The 25,219-nt window shown below is 45.8% G+C and overlaps 1 protein-coding gene across 1 annotated transcript in view; it reads right to left on the bottom strand.

Moving 5' to 3' along the window:
* The window catches only part of scfd2 (sec1 family domain containing 2), a 158,309-nt gene that overhangs the window by 83,342 nt on the left and 49,748 nt on the right, over nucleotides 1-25,219 (bottom strand). The window contains exon 5 of the mRNA XM_080769409.1: nucleotides 7,056-7,323. Coding sequence (XP_080625535.1) covers nucleotides 7,056-7,323 — 268 coding nt within the window. The remainder of the gene's footprint in view (nucleotides 1-7,055; nucleotides 7,324-25,219) is intronic.

The raw sequence follows: 25,219 nt of genomic DNA, 5'->3' as shown, positions 1-25,219 counted from the left end.
TGTCCACATGTGTTGTTTGGCTGCAGCGGTGCGCTTACTTTTAAGAGCTCATTTCCTATCGTCTGCAATAAGTGGAACCATTTTCTTGGGCAAACACGTCGTTTCTTCTCTTTAATGGACTCCATACCGCCAGACGGCTCATACACAGACTACACAACATAACACTCACGCACGTGCACACGCACACACGTGATAACATAACATATAGCCTACCTACAGTATACATGAGTACTGTATATTAATGACTCATAAAAACACACCAAAAACACTAGTATGAATCAGCAAAACACTAGCGCGCACGCACGCGCACGTCAGATCAACTGTTTTCGTGGTGTGAGTGTGTGTGTGTGTGTGTGTGTGTGTGTGTGGGTGTGTTGTGAGAGACGAGACAGATTTATATGAGCGGGGCAGACGTGCTGCGCTCTGATCGAGACGGATATCTCAATGGTTATTTTTTAAATTAGAAAATTAGAAAAGTGTGTGTGTGTGTGTGTGTGTGTGTGTGTGTGTGTGTTGGGAGAGAAGAGCGGGTGAGACGCGCTGTGAGCTCTGATCAAGTTATTTTTTTTAATGAATTAGAAACAAATGGTCCGAATGTTCACTCGGAAATTCCTGCCGAAGTTCGAGTCCTAAAGTAAGGGCTAAAGTACAGCCTTAACACACGCACGCACGCACGCACGCACGCACGCACGCACGCACACACACACACACACACACACACACACACACACACACACACACACACACACACACACACACACACACACACACACACACACACACACACACACACACACACACACACACACACACACACACACACACACACACACACACACACACACACACACACACACACACACACACACACACACACACACACACATAAAAAGCTTCTCTCCAAGTGTGTCACTGTGAAAAATGAACCAGAAGTCATGCGACGCTGTACTGTTTGTACGCCCAACACAATACTGTAGGTGCAGGAGGGGAATGTCTGCTTGAGCAGCATGACCAAAGGGAAAAATAGCTTGCAGATAAACACAAGTTATTTTTCTGCGGTTATTCCAACTGTCATTCATATCAGTATTTATGAGTAGCTATCGGTTACAGCTGCAGGTGCAACCGGCATTCTGTTAAAGGAAAGGCGTAACATACTGTACAGTCATACACCCATACGCACACAAGCATGCAATGCCTCTCTCAAGCCTTCTCATGGTCGATTACAGTATTTTACAGTAAATGCTGTCCAAGCTGTCCTATTTAGCAAAGTGGGGTCCAGGGACCCCCAGGGGTCTTTGAGGGTATATTTGCCAAATTGTAGTTCTGCTATATTGTATTTTCAGATGGGGGCCAAATACATAATTCACTTGAAAAAGTTTGAGAACCACTGAACTACAGTATATAGAAAGTGTTCCAGGCCGTCCTGTAGTCATTTGGAAAATGAAACAGCCAACACAACCCAACACACCACCTGCCTGCTGCTGGGAGCTTCTTCCTACTCAGTAAACAACCTCTCTTCATACGCACAATAGCTGTTAGTCACAAAAACAGTGTGAGGGAAGGTGTGTGTGTGTGTGTGTGTGTGTGTGTGTGTGTGTGTGTATATCTGGGCAGATACAGCAGACTGCCTGGGTAGATACAGCAGTCTGCCAGGGCAGATACAGCAGTCTGCCTGGGCAGATACAGCAGTCTGCCTGGGCAGATACAGTAGTCTGCCTGGGCAGATACAGTAGTCTGCCAGGGCAGATACAGCAGTGTACCTGGGCAGATACAGCAGTCTGCCTGGGCAGATACAGTAGTCTGCCTGGGCAGATACAGTAGTCTGCCTGGGCAGATACAGCAGTCTGCCTGGGCAGATACAGCAGTCTGCCTGGGCAGATACAGCAGTCTGCCAGGGCAGATACAGCAGTCTGCCAGGGCAGATACAGCAGTCTGCCAGGGCAGATACAGCAGTCTGCCAGGGCAGATACAGTAGTCTGCCTGGGCAGATACAGTAGTCTGCCAGGGCAGATACAGCAGTCTGCCTGGGCAGATACAGCAGTCTGCCTGGGCAGATACAGCAGTCTGCCTGGGCAGATACAGTAGTCTGCCTGGGCAGATACAGCAGTGTACCTGGATAGACACAGCGTTCTGGGGAAGCACAGCACTAGCATCTTGCATGTATCCGGAGAAGCTCTCTCCCAGGAGGAGGTAGACAAGAGGGTCGGTGTGAGAGGGCGAGTTATCCTCTTTACTTGGACTGTTTGTCTATGAACAGATGTATCCTCCTGTGTACAATGTCGTTGGATTCCTCTGCGCTGTGCATTATGTGAGAGCGTGTGTATGTCTGTGCCTTGAGAGTTTTTACTCTCTTTATGATTGTGGAGGCTTGCTCTTTGTGTGCGTGTGTGTGTGTGTGTGTGTGTGTGTGTGTGTGTGTGTGTGTGTGTGTGTGTGTGTGTGTGTGCGTGCGCGTGTACTTTATTACTACACTTGTAAGGGCAAAATGTTGCCATAAGTATAGTAGAATTTGAGAAATAGAGAGTCAGGACCAATTTCCTGGTTCTCACAAGACAAAATGTTGTTTTATGGTTTAAAAATAAAGAATTAGATTCAGGCTTGATTTATACATAGTTGTGCAATGTTGTACACCCAAAATAGTCGATAAACTAAAGCTTTATGGTTACAAAATGGCATTTATAAAATTACCATCCTGAAAACTTTGCACAGTAATAAAACAACGACACGACTGCTTTTAAACGCAATTGTGTGTCTGTCTGTGTGTGTGTGTGTGTGTGTGTGTGTGTGTGCTAAGCTGTAGCCAGGGGGAGGCATGCAGAGCAGAATGATTTGTAAAAACATAGTTTCTCAGGCTGTGCAGGTTTTTCGCTGTGCGTCTGGTTCCCATTTGAGCTCTTTAATTGAGCACAATGTCACAATCAATGTTGTGCTACGGACTCAGAGGGAGACGGACCCCCGCCTCACGTTACCCCCACCGAGGTATGCATCTGTAGTCATAGAAACACCAACTACACACACACACACACACACACACACACACACACACACGCACACACACACACACACACACACACACACACACACACACACACACACGCACACACAAGATCATCAACTAAACATATGCACACACACACAGTACACATACATGCCCAGAACATACACTATACACACAATTATGGATGCACACACACGAAAGACACAGGCTATCGGCACAATATGCACACAGCCATGCACATACACTCGAACACACAAAAATCTTAATGAGCGTGGCGCGCACACGCACACACACACTGACACACACACACGCACACTCTTTTTTTCCTCTGGATTTAAGACGCACCTGGCTCCAAACAGCAGACTAATTTGCAGTGAAGTGTTTATAACAGAGTCAGCTTTTTAACGTGAGCCACATCTCTCTGACCTCCAGCCTGCCAGGAGCCCCCCCCCCCACACACACACACACCGCTACACTGCCAACTGGGACAGGAAGAGACCGACAGACAGACAGACATTGGTGGAAAGACTACTCAAATGTTTTACTTAAATAATCGTACCAATATGCAACGTAGAAGAGGTACTGTGTTCCAAGGAAAAGTCCAGAATTCTAAATGGACCAGTACCAAAAGTGGAACTCATTATGTGGAATATCCCATTTCACAAGTTTTCAAATGATCATGCGACGCGTTGTGAGCTTGTAGCATACGTGCCGGAGAGGGGGTCATTTGGGTCGGAATGTCCCCCCGCACAATTGGGGGATGACTGTCTATTCATTTATATATTTTTCCCCGACCGGTGCCCCATGGTGGTCTCTCTCCCCGACCGGTGCCCCATGGTGGTCTCTCTCCCCGACCGGTGCCCCATGGTGGTCTCTCTTGCACCATCTATTGCGCAATCATGGTTGTGTATTAGCTGCCGCAGCATGCTTGCCTCTCAGACCATTCTGGCTATATACTGTAGTCTACTACTGTACAGTACAGTAACTATATACTGTAGTCTACTACTGTACAGTACAGTAACTATATACTGTAGTCTACTACTGTACAGTACAGTAACTATATACTGTAGTCTACTACTGTACAGTACAGTAACTGCAGTTGCTCTCTAGTCTCAACTCTCCAATCTCCAATATTGTCCCCCAGTCTTTTACGTCCCGACAGCATCACTGGCTATTTTCAAAAGGCCGAAATGTTGGACTGTATGTATTGAAATAATAATCTAAATCTACAAAGTAGCTAAAGTTTTCAAATAATTGTAGCAGAGTAAAAAGTACAATATTTGCCTCTGAGATGTAGTGTAGTAGTAGTAATTAGTATTGAATACCAGAAATACACTGATAGACAGACAGACAGACAGCATGAGATAGAAAGACAGAGGCAGAGATGGTGAGTGAGACAGGCAGAGAGAGAGAGAGAGAGAGAGAGAGAGAGAGAGAGAGAGAAAGAGAGAGAGAGAGAGAGAGGGAGAGAGACGGTGAGAGAGCTACATTCCTCATTAACAGCCTCACAAACGAAACCCAGGCCAAGGGCGAGAAAAACAGAATGAGAGAAGGAAAGAGAGAGGTGGGTGAATGTAGCGAGAGACACACAAAGGCCTATTATAATTTATTACTCATGCACCGAAAATAGCCGATCTACAAGCCCACAAAGCTTGTGAGCTTGTATAACACTGGCATCCAACTGTGTATAAATTCGGCAAAAGAGAGAGAATGTGTGAAGGAGAGAGAGAGGTGAAAAGAAAACAAGAAAAATAAAATGAGTGAAGGAAAATGGAAGAGAAGGATAAAGAAAGGGAGAGAGAGACAGTAGGGAGAGAGTAAAACACAGAGTGCCAAACCCATACATGTGTATGTGTGTGTGATATGAACTGCAGAACCCTAACACTGGGCCGTGTATTATTTCAGGGTGTATGCTATAAGGTAAGGGAAGGGCCAAACTAAAAACAGCTCTAATTATGGGGCAGAGAGAGAGAGAGTGTGTGTGTGTGTGTGTGTGTGTGTGTGTGTGTGTGTGTGTGTGTGTGTGTGCACGTGCGTGTGCGTGTGCGTGCGTGTGCAGGCTCAAGGTTAGACCGGCTATTACTGTGGGAGGTACAGTGCAGTCAGTGGGATGTGGTCAGGGTCAATTCATCAACAGCAGAAGCACTGACCCTGGAGAGACCAGTAACAGACTGGAGAGACGTGCACACACTTCAGAGACGTGCACACACTTCAGAGACGTGCACACACTTCAGAGACGTGCACACACACTGGAGAATAGATACGTGCACACACTGGAGACACCAGAACAGAATAGAGACCATGAGCACACACTTCTGGTACCATGATGCAAGGCTGGTCTGGGAACCCATCGGCAAAAAAAGGGAGAAAACAGCGCCCTCTGCTGTTTATTTCCATGTGAATTTGGGGGCGTCGCCCTATAGAATGTGGATAACAGGCTGCAGGCCCGTTTGGTCCGCCTTCTGGTGGGACACTTATGTTTTCATTTCCACTAACAACAATGTATACGTGTTCCGAATGCCCCTGCCGACAGATTCAGTACTGCAGCTCGGAATCTGTTATTGAGATATTACATGCAATGTGGCACCGTGTCTTTTCGGCACACACTAGTGCAGTGGTCCTTTTACCCATAACTCTCTCTGAGAGAGTGTACAAATGGAACCCAATGGACGCTGATTTATTTGGAACCCCATCAAGGAGGCCACTTGATGTGTCTACAGGTGAATCTGGTCAAAGTCTCTCTATCTCTGTGTCTTTCTCCCTCACACACTCTCAAGCTCTGATATTCCCACAGTCCAATGCTTGTGTATTTATTACCATGTGACCTGGCGAAGTGTGTGTGTGTGTGTGTGTGTGTGTCTGGGGAGAACAGATGGAGAGATGGGGTGTGAGGTCTCTTGACAGAATCCTCCTGCCACTAACAAGGACATGCTTCACGCACGCACACACGCATGCATGCAAGCATGCACACGCGGAAAAAAGACAGAGACGTAGAAGATAAACAATCAGTGCCTCAGCTTTCTAACCCAGCCTGCCTCTCGTCCTCTCACCCCATCTCTCTCTCTCTCTCTGGGAATGACGATGGGGAATGATCATGGTCCCGAGTGGTGACCACACCCTACGTCTCTCTCACTCTGTGTCTCTTATTTCTGTGTGTGTTTCTCCTTGGTGTCTGGACACGTACAGGGGAGTGTCAGAGGGGAGGGCTCTATGTCCAGTGAATGATGACGCCACTTTACAACTTTGTTTTTTAATCATTTTATGGGTTTGTTGTTATTGGGGTTTTTTCTAGTTGAGAACACATGACCAGACAGACAAGCTGATGAGCCAAAGAAGCTCAACTATGCACAACCACACACTATGTGTTTTCCTTGTGCATTTGCAAATTTACGATGTTGTTCCTTAAATTTTGTTTGAAGTACAATAAGTGCTAGTTGGAAATATGTTACATTTGAGGCAAATGAACAAGGATACCAGCGTGCTCATATGTAAGCAATACAGAGCTATAAAATCAAATCAAACTTAATTTATAAAGCACATTTAAAAACAACCAAAGCTGACCAAAGTGATCAACACGGTTAAAAACAAAGCATCAACAAACGCCAATCAGTGCACCAACAAATAAACAGAACATATAAACCTTAGGCAGGTTTATATGGAATTATTATTATTATTTATGTGGGCCGTGTCCACAGAGAGCGTTTGATATCATGTCCAGGGACTTTTCACGGTTTTAGGTAACAATTCAACGTCAGGATGTAACTGACCGGGCTGTCAAACACAGACAGGAGGATCAAGTGAGCGGTGTTTCTCTCCAAAAAGATTAAGCTGCTTGAAGCTCTCAGGGCACTCCGCCATAAAATGCTGGACGCCAAGAACATCTACTGGGAAGAGGATCGCGTCTATATGCCATAGAAATGCATGGCAGACGGGCGCTGGCAGCTCAAAAAAAGCTTTCTGGGGACACGGGCCGCTTTTAAATGAGAGTGTGTGCGTGTGGTGAATGTGCTTGTGTGTGGCGAATGTGCGTGCATGTGTGTGTGTGTGTGTGTCGTACCAGTGAGTTTCTGCACCAGGGGGCTGAGTTGCGTCTCTCTGCGTATGGCCATGGTGAGCGCTCCAATCAGCTCCGTCTCCAGCCTGTCCACCTCCTGGTCCTCCTCGTCGGGGTCCTGGGCGGCCTGCGCCTCCCCGGCCAGCGAGTACAGGTAGACCAGCAGCAGGAGCATCTCGTCGGGGCCACAATGCTCCTCCTCGGAGCCGGAGGACGTCATCAGGGTCAGCAGCTGTCTGAGCACGCTGGGGAGGTCCGAGTCTCCCAAGGCCTGAGAACACACACCATTCCATTTGTTCAAATAAAACAAGAGAGGGATACATTTTCTTGACCACTTAAGACCTCATAATATACTTCATCGTAGGACAAAATAGCAAAAAAAATGCTTTTGCCCAAAATAGGAACGCCAGGGTTGATGTGGTTAACATACATGTGTGATATTTATGTGATATTGTCAAACATAAATATCAAACATATCAGACAGGTCGACTTTGTCTTATTGCTCGCTAGGCGTGCCATTCTGCTCAAATGTAAGGATGCTGCCCCGCCCGTGCTCCGTCAGTGGCTTCATGATATAATGTCCTGTCTCCAGTTGGAGATGTTAAGGTTTTCAATTGCGAATGAGAAATGTTTTTACAAGACCTGGGGCCCGTTTATGACATTCTAGCAAAAGAAAAAATCAGACAGTCTACCTTTCCCAAAAGGAATTGCATGTATTTAATTCAATCTGACCAGAAGCAGGGATAAAACATTCAGCTAGTCATAAAAAATAATGACCAGAGGGGCGATATAAAAAGCACAGGTATCCATTCCCCTCCTTAATCCCACACACACACACACACACACACACACACACACACACACACACACACACACACACACACACACACACAATACTGTACATGTTACATTACAATATAACAAAGGACCATATTTCACTGACTTCAAGCTGAATAAAATGTCTTGTGACAACACATTTACTTCTATGAGATAAAATATGCTAGGTAGGATTTGTCCCGATCCGTTCACGTGATCGGAAATCGGGGCCGATCACGTCATTTTCAAATTATCGGAAATCGGATCGGGAGCAAAAAAAACGTCCACTGCGCAAAAAGCATGGGATACGGATGTGTATATTACAGGAAACTCCCGTTAAACTTTCCAACAAACTCCGGTAAACTCCCGAATTGTACCATCACACCTGTATATTACCGTATATTACTGTATATGCCTGCTAAACTTTTACGGGTTTACGGGCAAATCTAGTGCCCATAATTGCCCGTTAACTCCTCTTTTCATGCAGTATACTATGAATATTATTACTCAAAAACGTGATTGGGACATCCCTAATGCTAGGTTTGATGTTTACCATTACCTGGCATCATTGTTTCTGAGAGCCACTACATTGTTCACTTTAACCTGTCACTACATTGTTCAATTTAACCGTTCGCTGACTCTGTAGTCATACTAACTGTGCTTATTCCGATTTCGCACTTGTGGGGTGCTCTGGATGATGGCGTTTGATAAACGCCCCCTATATTGTTGGCGTGGATTGTGTCTCAGCCGAAAAATCCTTCCGCATCCAAAGCTCCATTAGGCGCTCCCACATTGGCGTTTTAGAAGAGTGCCTTAAGGCTCATACATACTCCAGTTTTTGGTGATAGGTTATCACCGTTTTAGTTTGATAAGCTATCACCTAAAACGGTGATAACCTATCACCTAAAACGGTGATAAGAGTTGAGGCCATCATACTCGCGGTGATGTCCTTAAGGATTGACCCCGCCTCCCTGTGGTTTACCCAACTTCTAGACCAATCAGTGAACGGGGTGATAGCTCCAGAGTGAAAAGACTTGTCTGATAGTAAAAACAGAGAGATGGGTCTGATCATCACTGCGACTGATGTAATGGTGTAGTTTTCCAACCCTTTAAAAACTACACCGCGGTGATAATCTACTGTATCACCAAAACCTGGAGTATGTATGAGCCTTAAGGTTCCAGCTGGGAAACAAAGAGCTCTGGTGGACACACGGCCTAAGAGCAGTGAACCGTTTCTCGGTTCCTGTCATGAGTGAGTCTGATCGGGACATAATAACGGTCGTGCTCTGGGCCCAAATGATGTAGATCACGGGACCTTGTTACAGAACAGTGACCACTCTCACAACCACACTGAGCTCATATAGCCATATTAAACAAGGGTGTGGAGCTAATCTGTCCTCTGCTGCATCTCAGGAGAGACCAATGAAAAATGCTGGGATACAGAAAGAGAGAGGAAAAAACTGATAGTGGGAGAAAATGAAGTGGTAAGAGAAAGAATAGGGGGGGGGGGGGGGGGCAGGAGAATAAAGAAAGACACTTAACAATCGAGAGAGGCTGCAGAGGAGATGAACCACGGACAGCGGAGCAGGAGAAAATGACGGCCTCCGGCGGGGACAGTTCGGTTTGAATCAGATGGAGATACACAAGCCTGTGTGGATCCATTTCCTTTTAATGAGAGAGCTGTGTGTGTGTGTGTGTGTGTGTGTGTGTGTGTGTGTGTGTGTGTGTGTGTGTGTGTGTGTGTGTGTGTGTGACTGTGTGTGTGTGTGTGTGTGTGTGTGTGTGTGTGTGTGTGTGTGACTGTGTGTGTGTGTGTGTGTGTGTGTGTGTGTGAGCTTAGAGCTCAATGTTCCTTCGCCCAAGACAAACAGACTCTCTCTCCATCTCAGAGCTGAGTCTTTAGGGCTGCGGTGGGCCCGTCGGGGGCTATCCGATGTCTGACCCAGTGCAACTCTTGCCCCCCCGTCCCCAGCCAAAGACGCGATCCATCCAATCAGGCCTCTGGGTCGCAGACCCGGGGAAGATTGTGGTCCAAACCCAACAAATGGCTGAGTGCCTGAGGGTCCCTGAGCGGGCCGCTGCGGCGAGGTCTCTCCGAGGCTACGACTGTCCCTGACGGAGTGAGGAGGACACATCAGAGGGTTTCCAAGGTTTTGGATCCATACGTATGTGGTGTGAGGCATCGGTATCTTTGTGGTAAAAGCCTTCGCAGCACTGTCAGCAGCTGACACTGCGGTGCTTCACAGGCCTGACCTCAAAATAAAAAAAAGAATCTTCTAAATCCTCCAGTTTTATGAAATAAATATTTTCACGATTTTTCAAAAAAAGCAGATCTACAAGCTCATAGCGCGCCACCGAGTGGCGCGCTATGAGCTTGTAGATCTGCTATTTTTCAATAGCTAAATTATAAAAGAATGTTTAAAACACCAAAAGGGGTTCCTGCCCAAAATGGGTTAACCACTTGAGACGATTCTACAAATGCATTCTATCAGTAGTTATCAAACATATTTCTAAAATGTTTAAAAAAAATTGCAGCTGTACAAGCTCGCAGCTTTTATATCTGCTATTTATGAATAGCCAACGGTGAAATGCTAAATTACATAGATACTTTGACAGTTTTAATGGTTTAACGACCCTACATAATTCATTGCATGCTAAACTGCGGTGTGAGGTTGAGTGATTATTTGCACAATCTTCGAATAATAGTCACATGGACAAAATAGGTACACCGGGTTGAAAGCAAAAAAAACAAAAAAAAAACAGACATTTACACACACTGGCTGATTAAAAAGCTTTTACTGTAAACGTAGCCTTTAGTTCAAAGAACAGTGCACCATTGCCATGAGTCATGCAGTTTGAAAGTGCTCATATAAAGGGGCTTTGGTAGGCTTGGGGGAGAAATTAGGAGAACCTGTCTGCTAGCTGTGTGAAATCGGTCGATGCTTTCTGCACCCCTGCCTTCATTGGCTGGAAAACTAAAACAAAACAATAAACCAAACATATCTTCACCTCATCTTGATTTGTTTTTGTTGCCAAGGTCTGTTAGACCTCCATCGGTTTGCACTGATGAAGGACTGGCAGAAACAAAGCTTAATAAAGTGAAGTCTGCATAGATCTACGGTAAGCGTTGCGGAAATCTTTTCATTTTGTGTGGAAGCGGTCCCAACAATTCAAAATGAATCTGAGAGCAGAATATTTGATGACCTTCCAAAAAATCCATAACAGCATGAACTCAATCACCTCCCCAAGTTGACGATTTCCAGCACTGTGTGAAAAAAGTAGACAGTAACGTTCGGGACAAGTGCATATCGTCTGTGGGAGATTATACGTTGCGGGGGACAGTGAATAATGTACATACGACTCCACGAGACGCCATCTTTTGATGGGCTGTTGTGTGGCGAGGTATGTTGGGGGTCTCTCGTGTGGCAGCGTGTGTGAGGTATGTTGGGGGTCTCTCGTGTGGCAGCGTGTGTGAGGTATGGCGGGGTCTCTCCTGTGTGGAAGAGCTCTCTACTGTTGGCTGCGATGCTGCCTCTCCACCCTGGCTTGGCCCCAGCTAACCACGGGTCTGCGGGGACCGCTCAAACACACAAACATGCGAACGCACGTGCGTGTGCGCCCCGACACATATTTTTCTTCTTAAAACGTTGTGAAATCAAATAGCTCTCTGAGCTGCTCTGGCTCTTTCTGCCAAACAATATTGGGGATCATTCCCCCCTCGCTCCACCGGGCTGGCGGGAACCGAACCAGGAGAGAGGGACAAAGGCTTGTCAGGGCTGTTGTTCCTTCCATCTCTAAGTGGTAAATGGTGAATTTATATAGCGCTATAGCGCAAAGAGCTTTACATTCAACCATTCATACACCGAGGAAACCATGCAAGGCACCAACCTGCACATTGGGAGAAATTAAGGGTACAAGGTCTTGCTCAAGGACACTTTTACACTAACTCTGGTGGGAGACCAGGTTCAAACTGTTCTTCCGGGTCCTTGGAAACGCCCCCAGCCACTAGTTTTATAGTTTTACTGCAGGTTAGGGTTAAAGTTAGTTTTAGGGTTCAAGTTCTGTCCATACTAAATAGCGCAGCGGTTCCCAAACTTGTCCATGTCAAGGACCCCCAAATGTTCTGAAAATGCATTGTGCCAAGGACCCCCTTACAAGATTTGTGTCGTTATAATGCTCCGACAAATGATTAAAATGCTTTTTCTAAAATCCTTTTTCTACTCTAACCATCCAAGTCTGAACGCACCTTTAGACGGTTCGTCTGTCTCTGTGTCTGCCTGTACTTATGTCTGTCTGTCTGTCTGTGGGTGTGTCCGGATCATATCTCGCAAACCGCTGGAACGATCAGCCCCAAATGTCTGCGGCACACTGCCAGTAGGCCACATAAGTACCTCTGCTATTTGTTTTTCCCATAACATACTGTACGTTTTATACCTTTTGAAATCTTTCACTTTAACTGTATAATGGACCAGGCTGAAACCATCCACATCAGAGACACAGTGTTTTCCATGTGTATCATGGATTTCAAGGACCCCCAGTTTGTTATGCATTAGGCCACGGACAAGTGAAAAGATTTTTACCCTGATCAATCAGATTTGTTTCCTAATTATAACTAATTTAGCTGGGGACGCCTTGGATTGGAACCCCTTAAGGTACCCCATGTTGAGTACCAGCGATCACGTATACCACACTGTCCCAGCAGGCTCTCAGCTTAACTTGTTCGCACTGTCAACATCACACACATCAGCCTCGTAATGGCGTAGGGTTCTCATTTGGACCGTGGCAGAGCCTTCAAGCACAGGTCAGAGGAGACAGGAGAAGCAGACGAGGGGAACCGTGGAGGGGCTTTCGGGCCCCCTCCTCATTTATCATGAGGCCATTCTCCAGGGCTCTCACCCAAACCTGAACCTGTGCTGCCTCTGACCCTGGCCCCCCAAGGTACTCTTGACGAACATATTTCCCCCCTGACTCATCCCCTTGAGTATGACTTCCCGTTATTGTGCTATTTCGTTCTGCACTGCCCGGTGGCTTCAACTAGCCTTGAGCAGCGTTGCTGATGAATCACCGGTTGGACCAAATTTTGTATCAAAATATGCATGAGCCAATTAACGCACTACTTCAGCCCTATGCCTCGTCGTACAATGAATAGTGAAAATATTTTAACTATTTTGTCAAATCTTTTTTTCTGCATATAATGTCCAAAATATGGATGCCAGGTTGAAACTGGTTAATGTCCTCTGTCCTATACATGTCATGTATAGGACAAATCCATAATTTGAGTGCAACCCTACAATGACATTGATCCCTGCAATAAGTATGCTAACCCTATCAAGGAGAGCCATGAGGCCCATAGGGCAGGAGCCTGTATGTCCTGTTTTACAGAAACAGGACATATAGTGAGGCAGCTTGATGTACAAGTACATCCCCTGGACATGACACTATATGTCACAGGGACTTAGCCCAATCCAACCCTTGATGCTGAGTGCCAAGGGGAGGCACTGGGTCCCATTTTTCAGAGTATTTTATATGACCCGGCCAGGGATCGAACCCCGACCTCCCAGTCCCAGGGCGGACACTCTAACCACAAGGCCACTGAGCTGGTTAACCCTATCAATCATGATTTTACAGTACAATCCAAACATTATTTGAACAAAATGGTTTTTCTCACGTTACTTATACCCTCTCTGTATCTCTCAAAGCTCCTCTTTGTCCACTTGATTCAACTGAACCTAAGCTCAATAACATTCACCTCCGTATCCCCACTAGGTCCCTCTCCATAGCCTCACTGTGTGTGTGTGTGTGTGTGTGTGTGTTCACATGTGTGAGCATTAAGCACGTAACTGGGTCCCTTCAGGAGTTCTGTAAACCCGGCTGTCAGCTGTGCGCCGTGGCGCCAGGGCAGGAAATAAAAGGAGTTCTTTCGGTACGGAGCAGAGAAGAGAGCTGACTGGGGAAGAATGACTACAGTTCCTTTTTTCCAGCACTACATACAAGTGAGAACTGAGAACCTCCACAATGTCTGGCCCGCGGCCCTGGCACGAGGCGCTGCGCTGCACTGCACACCTCCAGAAACACATTGAACATGTGGGGGGCCAGTTGGATCAACCAGTGTTAGGATGCAGCAATGCTTCTCAAACGTTTTCATGTCAACAATCCCCAAAGGCATGTATTCACATGGCTGCAGACCTGCAGAAATCTTTCAAAAAACATAGTCCAAAAATATGAATGGGCTTTCATGTTTGTACTGTTCATTTCATGGGGACCCCGTGGAAGCGTCTCAACGACACCTGGGGGTCCACTTGAGCAGCATTGTACACCATGATGTGTTCCTCGCTGCAAAACGTTCCAACATTGCAAAACGTTCCAACGTTCGCCATGTGAAGAGAGTTCTTCTACAGCTGAGGCAATTTGAAACACAAGACCTGAATAAAGGCCTCGCTGATCCTACCAGACGCTCCCCTCTTTCCATCACAACCCCACCCCCCCATCCCCCAAAATGACTGCACCGCTCTGACTGACGACTAGCAAAAACTATGCCTCTAAATCGGTGCACATTTTAAGGTCTGTTCTTTAAAAAGGTTTTAGGGTCTCTGCCCACGGCTTGTGTTATATCATTACGGCAGAAATAACAGGAAGCCAAAGTTATTATTACACACCAATTACTAAATGCACCGGTCCCCTCGCCATGCACTAATGCCACCATTTACACACAATTACAAAATAACCATGGCAATACGCTGTCAAAACAATGCTAATGTTAAGGCACGCAATTACCCAAATAAAGCCATTACTTTAAATGTCCACAATGGAGTTCCTTATCGTGACACAATGTTGTCAAAGAATACTCCTTTGTTCACCAGAAAGCCTTTCAGAGGGGCTTAGCAGATCGGCTCGTCTGATTGGCCTATAGCAAATTAGCAAAATGGACCACTTGATGGAGGATGGACTTCCCGGGTCGGAGGACCGCTCCAATAGCGAGCACTGGCTTGAATCTGTCAGCCACTGACTGACAGATTACTGTTTGGCACCTCCATCCATCGCAGGGTCCATAAAGCCTCCCGTCTCGCCCAATCACAGCGCCGGGCCAAGCTCCGCCCTTGGCCAGCGCAGCCTGAACAGGAAACCAGCTCCAGATGCAGCCCCTGGAGGAAGGTGAGTGTTTCAGATGCAGCGCTAACCAGAACCATGCTTCGCTCCCCTCGCTCGCCCCGCTCCCTGGCTGCACAATGAACTGCTTTCTGGGTCCTGGGGCACGAGGGAGGGTGTGTGCGTGTGTGTGTGTGTGTGTGTGTGCGCGCATGCACGCACGTGATGTGTACTTGTATTACTATATACTTTACTTAGGTATAGTATAATTTGAGGTATGTGCAGACCATTTTCCTGGTCCAGCTCATCTAGAAGCTCAGAGCTTCTACATTTGCTATTTTCGGCTTTACGGTAAAAGATTGGCAAACAAACCTGTAAACATCAGTAGTATAGTATACAAATGTGTGTGTGTGTGACTGTGCGTGCGTGTGTGTGTGTGTGTGTGTGTGTGTGTGTGTGTGTGTGTGTGTGTGTGTGTGCGTGCGTGCATGCAAGCATGTGTGTGTGCAAGCAGAGGAGGGGCTGGGTGGGGGCGTTGCAGGGGTTGGAACAAAGCATGGTCACAGGTGGGTTGTTGTTGTCAAGGAGTGAAGGTCCAGGCCGGGAATAGTCATCCCATGTCACATGGTCTGCCCACCGATACCATAGCAACCAGAATAATAAACTAAATTTGCATGGCCTTGGAAGTGTGCGCACACATGTGCCTGATTTGCAAACGCATAATCGCATGCAATTTGCATTCACAAATAACAACACGTTAATCTGGCGGGGATGGCGAGCGGGCCTCTAAAACACAAGAGGCATAAATCATGAGGTGAGGGACAGAGGATAAATGATGTACAGCAAACGCACTTCTTCGTTGATTTGCAGTGGAAGAGTTTGGAGTTTGGGGGGAAAACATTAAAGATAATCATGAGCAGCCACGCTCTCCCACAGGCTGAGCATGTAAACAACAACACAACCAAGAGAAAACTCAGTCTCCATTTCCAAAGACCCAAACACACACACACACACACACACACACACACACACACACACACACACACACACACACACACACACACACTGTAGAGGAGATATAAGTACGAGAACTACACTGCCTGCTTAGCTGCTACCTGCCATGTTTTGTACATGAGCCGGACGATTTTGGCCGATATATCGGCCGTTATTTGACATCGCAATTATGCTGCCGACGTGTCCCGATTTTTCAATTTCGATTGAGTTCCAAACTCTGTGGAACCTGGGTAGGCAGTCCTACCTGGAGGAGACCTGTGCTATACCGGGAGTGCACTTTTTTTAGTTTATTATTTTCGTTAATTTGCTCATAAGTTAAGTGTTCTCAAATATAAAGTATAAACTTTAATCAAATCTAAGCATGTATTTAATTTAACACACTTTTAACAATACATGTGCAGGATGTGACAACAAATACCTTTAAGCTCTGAGTCTTATCAGAGACTGTGCTCACTGCTTACACATGTACAGTATCCAGACACAGAGACACATGCTCAGTGTAAACCTGTGAGGATGACGCCGACAAATCCTAGAATAGATTCCACCGGAATATCACTGTTTACTGAAAAGACGGAAATTTGAGAGTCCGGGCCGGAAACCTCTCGGAAGAGGGGGTAAAAAAAGACGGTTTATCTCTGGCCCTCATTTTACTGCCATTACTCTGTGGTTGTGTGAAAGGTGTGGACGTCTCATTTCACTCTCTGAGAAGGATGAGCAGAAACAGAGCTCTACAAACGCACGGCTCAACTGTCCACACCACACACACACACACGATCATATTCACACCCACAATGCACTGTAGCCAGCAACCATATATTCAGTCTCTCTACCACTCCATCAATCAGCCTCTTTCTGTCTGTCAATAGATCATTTTACTAGCTGATTAACACATTCTAGCCAATTCTACAAATCGGTAGTTCTCACATTCAAGAATATCATATACAATATGATATACAAGCTCACAGCGCGTCACTTTGTGCCGCACTGCAAGCTTGTATATCTGATCTTTTTGAATAGCCAACGCAAAAATCTAAGACGACACACAGACGCTCTCCCGTTTCCTGGGTTAAGTGCATAGAGGTATAGAGGCGCTGCATGGTGGCATACAGGACTGTGTCTGTGTTTACCTTTAGAAATAATACACTTAGAAGATAAACAAGAAATGTGTGTGTGGGGTCGGGTTTATGCACTATATCAAGAACAATGATTTATCTCACATGATGGATGAGCTCGGGGTATCATAACTGCAGCCTCTGCATAAATGTAGCCCTTTAAACTGGACTAAAGTATTTTCAAGTGACAATAAGTAAGTACCCTGTTCTATTTTTTATTGTATGGAGAGAGAGAGAGAGAGAGAGAGAGAGAGAGAGAGAGAGAGAGAGAGAGACAGAGGTGTATTGTTTGTGGAAAACTATTGTAAAAAAAGAAAAGAATCGCTTAGTGTTAAATTATGTACATACTTTGGGAGAGAGGCGTGTATTGTTTGTGGAAAACTATTGTAAAAAACAAAAAAAAGAATGGCTTAGTGTTAGATTATGTACATACTTTGGAGGTTTGTTGGGGGAAGGCTCATAATGATACATAATGACCCTGTACAGATTTATCTGATGATCTATGCAGTGTCATGTCGACCCCGTACTCTACCTCCCCATGTCTTTCTCCAATGTTTACTTAAAATGTTGAAATATGACACCGGCTGGGTCAAACTGACAAATCTGTTTCTGTATCCATTTTCAAATCTGCATAATTATTTATCTGTGTATCTGACTCCTTCAAGGTCGTTAACCTCTATGTGAGCTGCATGCTAAACAGAGCGCAGCGTGGCGGAACAGGCAAAGACAACACACAGGGATTTGCACGACTAAAAAAACCTTTTGTTCGTGATTACAGGACATGCGGAAGGCGGCGAACGTCTGTGCGTCTGCAGTCATGGAGGGGTGAGTTTGAATGACAGGGACACGCCGATGCAGGCACGACGCTGCTCCATTAAACAAACCGCCTCCCTCCCTCCTATTAGCCTTTCTGACGATCCATTTTGTATCTTGCGTGGTTCACGTTAAGACACGACAGGGTGCATGGTTTACGTTTACAGTGTCAAAATGGCGTTTGTTTGAATGTCGCCTCTCTCCGCCGTTTGATTTTATACGCAAAAACATGCACGTCATTTTTTTTTTAAGACTTGCAGGTAAACAAAAACGAACTGAGCTGTGAACAACATCATACAAGGATGGATAGAGTGAAAATACCAAAGATAAGAACACTTGATAAGAGAGAGACGACAGACTGATTGATAGATGGAGCCGTGGACTGAAAAGCTCTTAAAGGTAAGGTGAACCCTGCTCTAACTCCATCAGCCCGATGCCTGCCATGTTTATAGAAATGCAGAGTCATAAATCTTCCCCTTTAAATGAGGCCTACTCTTTTCCAAACATGCATACATCTCTCTGTCTTACTGGCCCAGCTGGCTGGCTGGCCGGTCCGGTTCTGGACCGCCTCAGTGGGCCGCTGGGACTCGGACACAGAGGACGCCCCGTCTCGGGGACACCCAGCCCAGCTGCAGACCAGCTCAGCGGATGAGGAAATGGACATGTGCGTCATTGTCAATGCACGACTGCACTGGCCAAGTCTTTCTCAACCTCTTCTCGCTTATGATATCAGACGTTCAGCATTTCAGTTTTTAGATTCCTCCTCCAATTCTCACATATGTAGTCTCTCTTCACTACTGGCTGAGATACCCTTTCCTTCCCTCTTTTATTCGGGCTTTTCCGGTCAATAATTTTTATCTTTATTTTCCTGTCTGTCTCTTTCTAGTGACAGTGAGTGGTCGGTCTCTTTCTTTCTCTCTGCTTCTGTCAGTTTGATGTGACGCTGGACTGAGTGCTCTGTAATTTGTAGGAGACTGTATACACACAGGGATCCAAACACAGACGCAAACAGTACACACAAACACTCAGCGAGGACACACACACACACACACACACACACACACACATTCCCCTGCGCGCCTCGCTGTCACCGCCAGTCAGCCACATGCTGGTCACTGTGGCTCGACGTCTGTTGGTCACCACCAGGGCACACGACAAGACACCCTGCCGCTGCGTCTCACACACACACACACACACACACACACGCACGCACGCGCACACATGCACACATGCACACATAGAACGCTCATGAAAAAACAAAAACAAGTTACGCTTCCTTTCGGTATGTTGTCCGTTGGGAGAGAATTCAGAGAAACTGGAACACAAACGTGCACACGTAGGCTTCAATGTGAACATGTGTCCTGAAGTAGTACAACGGAGAGTATTTGGAGACGCGGGGGGAATTAGCCGGGGCTGTTTTTCCTCGCCACATCGGCTGCAACAGATTATGGCGTAACTCACCAGATGACAGAGTTGCTGTTCAGCCACAAACCCCAGGGCAATGTTTTTTTTGTTTGTTTTTTAAGTAAGAAATTATTAAATAATTGAAGTCTCCCGCACTTTTCTCACACTGGGAGAAGACTGAATCATGCTCCCTCAAGGAGCAGACGCACACAGACACTAATACTGACAGGGACAGTACATTACAGCCACTGCTAATAGACCGAGGAGGTTCCAAACATCCGGAGGTAAACATTCAGAGCAGCAGAGTCAAAACTCTGCACAAACACCACGGTTTGCCCACACGGCTTCCCAGCGAAACAAGTGGTCTCAATGTCTCCCGCGCTCGCTCACTTTCATTTTTCATCGCGGTCACACACACACACACACACACACACACACACACACACACACACACACACACACACACACACTTTTTTTTTTTTACAGAGGAGACACACGTAGTGTGAAGGGTTAATGCGGCCCCATCTGATTCCAGTTTCTTGTGTCTCTCAAATGGAGGGGTGGGGGGAGTCAGAGAGGGGGGCACAGCGGGGTGGTTTTCTGCAGGGGGTCGAAGAGGACGGCTACGCAGGGCGGGGGGTAGAGGAGGGGGGGGGGATGCAGGGGCTAGGGGGGTCGCAGAGGACGGCTACAGGGGGTGTTGGGGGGGGTCTGAGACGGGGGCTTATGTGAGGCGGGGTGGAAGAGGAGGGCCACAGGGGCGGGGGGTCGGAGAGGAGGGCCACATGGGGTGGGGGGCTCAGGGAGGGCAGGGGAGGAGGGAGTGAATGAGTGTAACTGGCAGATTAAAGAGGGAGGGGAGAGAGAGAGAGAGAGACCAATTTCAAAATAAGAGCTGGTGCAAAGTGGCAAGTCAAAACTTCGGCTCCCACTGTCCGAGAAGGACCAGTGGGGGGCACTGTTGCATCACACTGAAGGTCCCTGCCTTCACAGTGCAGCCTCCCTTCACCATCCATCCATCCTTCCATCTCAGACCAGGCGACTTCATGAGACAGGCAGGGATCCAGCATACTGACAGATATGTTGTAAGTTATTAGCACGTTGTTCTGCATTGAGCGCAGCGGTGTCACTCTAGAGTACAGTGCAAAAAGCGACCTTCATGAACCGTAAGGCTGAGAGTTCCATGTGTGCACTCTCACAGTTAAATGGGCACTGAGGATTTGGAGAGCGTCCCCAGCAGCATCCTGTCAGAGGTAGTGGCCGGAGCTGGGTGGTTGTGCAACAACTTGGAAGCGATCGGGGTGAACCTGTCTTACATGGAGTGAGTCATTACTCTGCGATACAGCTGCAACGCTGTCTGTCCTGCAAGGGTGGTGTGTGTGTGTGTGTGTGTGTGTGTGTGTGTGTGTGTGTGTGTGTGTGTGTGTGCGCGCGTGTGTGCCAGGGAGGTGGTCTGACACTTGGACGAGACCTAAAATGCAGTGTCTCAATTGGAGTAGTCAGCTGTGGGGTGGGGTAGGGAACTGTGATGTATGTAATGTGTTGATTTTTATTTTTTTATGGACATTTCCTGATGTTTCTTCGAAGATTTTGTTTTGTATTTGTGCTGCCATGAGGATGTGGGGGGGAAAATATATGTTTTAAAAAGAAATGCAGTGTCTCTCTGTCTCTCCCTATAGCATTAATACAGAGGTCACAGAGGTAACTGTGTGTTTACGTGTGTGTGTGTGTGTGTGTGTGTGTGTGTGTGTTAGGGTGACAGAAAAAGAGGCCCCACACATGTGCACATCTGTTTCAAGGAAAGGGGTGCTAAGCCTTATGCGAGGGCGGAGCATGTATTTAAGTGTGTGTGTGTGTGTGTGTGTGTGTGTGTGTGTGTGTGTGTGTATACAGAGTAAACACACAGTACACATCATAATCTTGTGTAAATGTCTAGTCGGCATCTGTTTACTCTGCACTGCATCTCTATCATAGACAGTGACAAACACACCTCCACATCAGGCTGCTCTTCCACAAACATTTACTGTGGTCATTACAGGGACACAGGAAACAGCTTGTCTGTCTGTCTGTCTGTCTGTCTGTCTCAGGCCGACACATACGCACACCTGCGTGAACCCACATCTGCCAGCTTAAAATGAGTTACCGATAAAAAGGAACAACATAGCATCTTGCTGAGCGAGAGAAAACACCCACTATAGTGAGAATTCAGTCAGTATCGGCCATATAGATAGGCCAGATATCAGTATCGGCCGATATCTGCCTTTTAACTACATTTAATTCATTTGAACCAATATGTGCAATGTGCATTAGTAGGCCTAATAAATCAGATAATAAAAATGTACTGTTTTTAAAATGTGCATCAGCAGCCAGAATCACTGTATAAGTGGTGTAAGAAACTTGGAAACTTGTATTGCAAAATAATGATCAGTATCGGTCAATTTGACCGCGCAATTAATCGGTTATGGGCCACATTTACACATATCCCTAATTATTATTATAAATATATAATGCTGACTAAGCGAATACACACAGCATCGTGACAGGTAGTTCACAAGCGATGGTCTCACTAACTGATCACTATACTGTACACCATGATACATCATGCTGAAAGGAAAACGGACGGACCAGAGGAGAGAGAGCAGCCCACGTTGGTCTGGCACCATTTAATCGTGCGACAATTGTCTTATCTATTCTATTGCATGTTATAGTTTAGTGGAGGAGCTTAGGGATATTTAATTAGTCTAAAAGCGCCACATTTTGGATGTAGCCCAGGACATGCTCTAATGATTTAGCTAGTGCGCCCGAGCCGAGAAAAATGCAATCCATCGCCACAGCGGCCAAATCTATATGGCCACACCATTAACAATCTATATAAGGCAACATCTTCTAAATTGCATTGTGCTGTACAGTAGCATGTGACAAACCAGGGAGTTTTCATAATTCTAAATCCATTCCAAGCATTAGTTTTGCACGAAGAAACACACCTTGGGCTAAAAACTGCATCACAAATGTGATTAGGTCATCACGTTTGGGCACATTTGTCCAAGTGGCTATGGCCAAATTTAGCCCAAGGAGAGTTTTTCGTGCAAAACAAATGCTTGGAATGCATTCAGAATCATGAAAACTGCCTGGTTCGACATGTCACATGCTACTTAAAGGGACACTTCACCCTTTTTGCAAAAAAATATATGTTAATGACGTTTAGGAGCTTTAGAACACTTTCCTGGGGGTCTTTATGTATGTGAGCATAAAGACCAGTGATGAGAGCAGTGAGCCTGTTGTCTCTGATGTCATGGACACTGGGCTCACTTCCTTCCTGGACTACATCTTGTCTCAGTAAGACAGCTCTCCCCCCTATCAACAAGGAGGAGCAGTGCACCAAAGAATTATGGGAATTGTAGTCCAGGAAGGTAGTGAGACCAGTGTCCATGACATCAGAGACAACAGGAAAATATCTAAAACCACATATTACACACATAAATACCCCCAGGAAAGTGATCTAAAGCTTCTAAACGTCATTAACATATATCTTTTTGCAAAAAAGGTGAAGTGTCCCTTTAAAGCATAATGAAATTGAGAAAATGTTGCCTTATATAGGTTGTTAATGGTGGCCATATGGATTTGGCCGCTGTGGCAACCCCGGAGGTTGCCAGCTCGGGCACCCTAGCTAAATCATTAGAGAATGCCGTGGGCTATATCTGTGCAAAATGTGACACTGACAAATTAGCACGAAATCACCCTTATCTCTCCCTAAGCTCCTCCACTAGTTCCTTGTTAAGTATTTGGGAAAACATTTCACCTACAGTATAACGACATGGACAGAATAGGGACGGCAGGGCCTATCATCCTCTATCTATGGCAGTGAGTGGTGCACACACTGTGGGTCACATTCCAAACTTGGGACACAGGCGTATCAATTTGGTTGTGGAATAGTGAACAGCACAAATGTAGTTATTCGTCAACTTTTAATCATAATGCATTGAGTAATTTCAATGTATTGATAACTTTATGTTGTTTACTAGTATAGTATGTGCTATGCAGTACATGTTTAGCAGGCTTTGGTGTGCCTTGAAAAACTTTCCAAAAACATTCGTTTGTCTGACCTTGTTTTGGGTCAAAACATGCTGCTTGTTTATACAGAGTTAACTGGAAAAAGGCTGAAGCCCTTTGCCAATAAATTCCGCATTCTTTTTGCAATTTTTTCTTTTCCCCGTTTCTGGCCTGGCAACTCTGGTGTACCTGTTTCCTCCACTGTGTCCCATTAAAGAGTCCCTCTGTCTATAGTATGGATACACAGGACAACAAAGGAAACAAACCTTTTTATATTATTATATATTCTGTACAAATCTGTGAAAGTATTCAATCAATCAATCAAAGTCCTCCACTATATGACACTGATGAAGCGCCTCTAATTCCTCCATTACAGCATATTGACTGTAATATCCACTGCGCTCCCTAACTGTATAGCCTAGAAAAGAACATTAAATCTAGGAATTTAATTTCAGTTAATTACGGTGAACAATACTGCGTTGGGTTGGGTCATGACACATGATAAATACGTCTGGGTCACGAAGAAGAACTGTGTAAGAGTACGAGAAAAAGAGAGCGTGACGGAGATGAACAGAGACAGGCAAGCGGTTTTATTTGAATTATGATGTATTACCCTATAAATGCTGAACGCCAGTGAACCTCCCCTAAAAGCTAAGAGTGATCATTTTTATATGTGACGTGCGTTTGAGTCTATATACCTTCAGGTTGTTTACCGCATCAGCTGACGACCAACTCTCACACTGTACTGTGGCATTTGAAAAGGTTTGCTCGACACTCCAGGAAGGGAAACGTGACTCTCATGAAGACAGAGATGGAACGAGGGCAGGGAGTGAGGCTTTGATGGGACTCTCATGAAGACAGAGATGGAACGAGGGCAGGGAGTGAGGCTTTGATGGGACTCTCATGAAGACAGAGATGGAACGAGGGCAGGGAGTGAGGCTTTGATGGGACTGCAGGCAAATCCTCATTTGTTTGTCAAATCCAGTGGTGGAAGAAGTACTGACATTTACTTAAAAGTATCAATACCACAATGTGGAAGCAAAAGTCTGGTGTTCAAATGTACATGAGTAAGAGTACAAAAGCATTGCCATCAAAATATACTGAAAGTGCCAAAAGTAAAAGTACTCATTATAAGTTCGTCATGTATACAAATCTTTTGAAAATAGCAGATCTGGCCTGGGCCGTGGCTCAGCGGTCCAGGCACTTTGACTGCTAATCCAGTCAGAGTCTGGCAGTGTGCCGCAGGTTCGACTCCCGATCCCGACAGCCTTTACTGCATGTCACCCCCCCATCTCTCTCCCCACTTCCTGTCAGCCCACTTTATATCTATCCCACTACAAAAATAATAAAATTATAATAATATAATAATAATAAAGGCGACATTAAAAAAGAAGACTATTTTGAAATAGTATAGGATTGAAGTGGTTAATGTATGTTTTTTCAATACTATTCAAAGGTGTAGTGGCATAATAAAAAGTACAATATTTGTCTGAAGTAAAAGTACTGCAAACTGGACATACATGTACTTAGTTACTTTCACTACTACATTACTTTATAGGACTGACTGTCCACACAGGAATTTGACTGACCAATCTGATTGGAATGGACCAATCTGACTCCAATCTGGATAGGCCAAGAATGTTAGAACTGGACCAATGTGAACCAATAGCCTGAGAGGGAGTGAGGAACATAGAAGAGAGACAGGAACAGAGGGGGGTATGGGACTGATTTAGGAGAGAGAGAGAGAGAGACTACAGATAGTGATGTTATCACCTGGGTGTGTGAGCGTCCCGAGAGGACACAGCTAGCTGTGACGTTATTCACAGAGCCATTATCACACATTATCACGTCTTATTTATTTACTGACAGACA

The sequence above is a fragment of the Protomyctophum bolini genome, assembly GCF_963924005.1.
Source record: "Protomyctophum bolini genome assembly, chromosome: 8".
Taxonomy (NCBI): Eukaryota; Metazoa; Chordata; class Actinopteri; order Myctophiformes; family Myctophidae; genus Protomyctophum; species Protomyctophum bolini.
The sequence above is the reverse complement of the archived record's forward strand: the minus strand, read 5'-3'. Positions and strand labels throughout refer to the sequence as shown.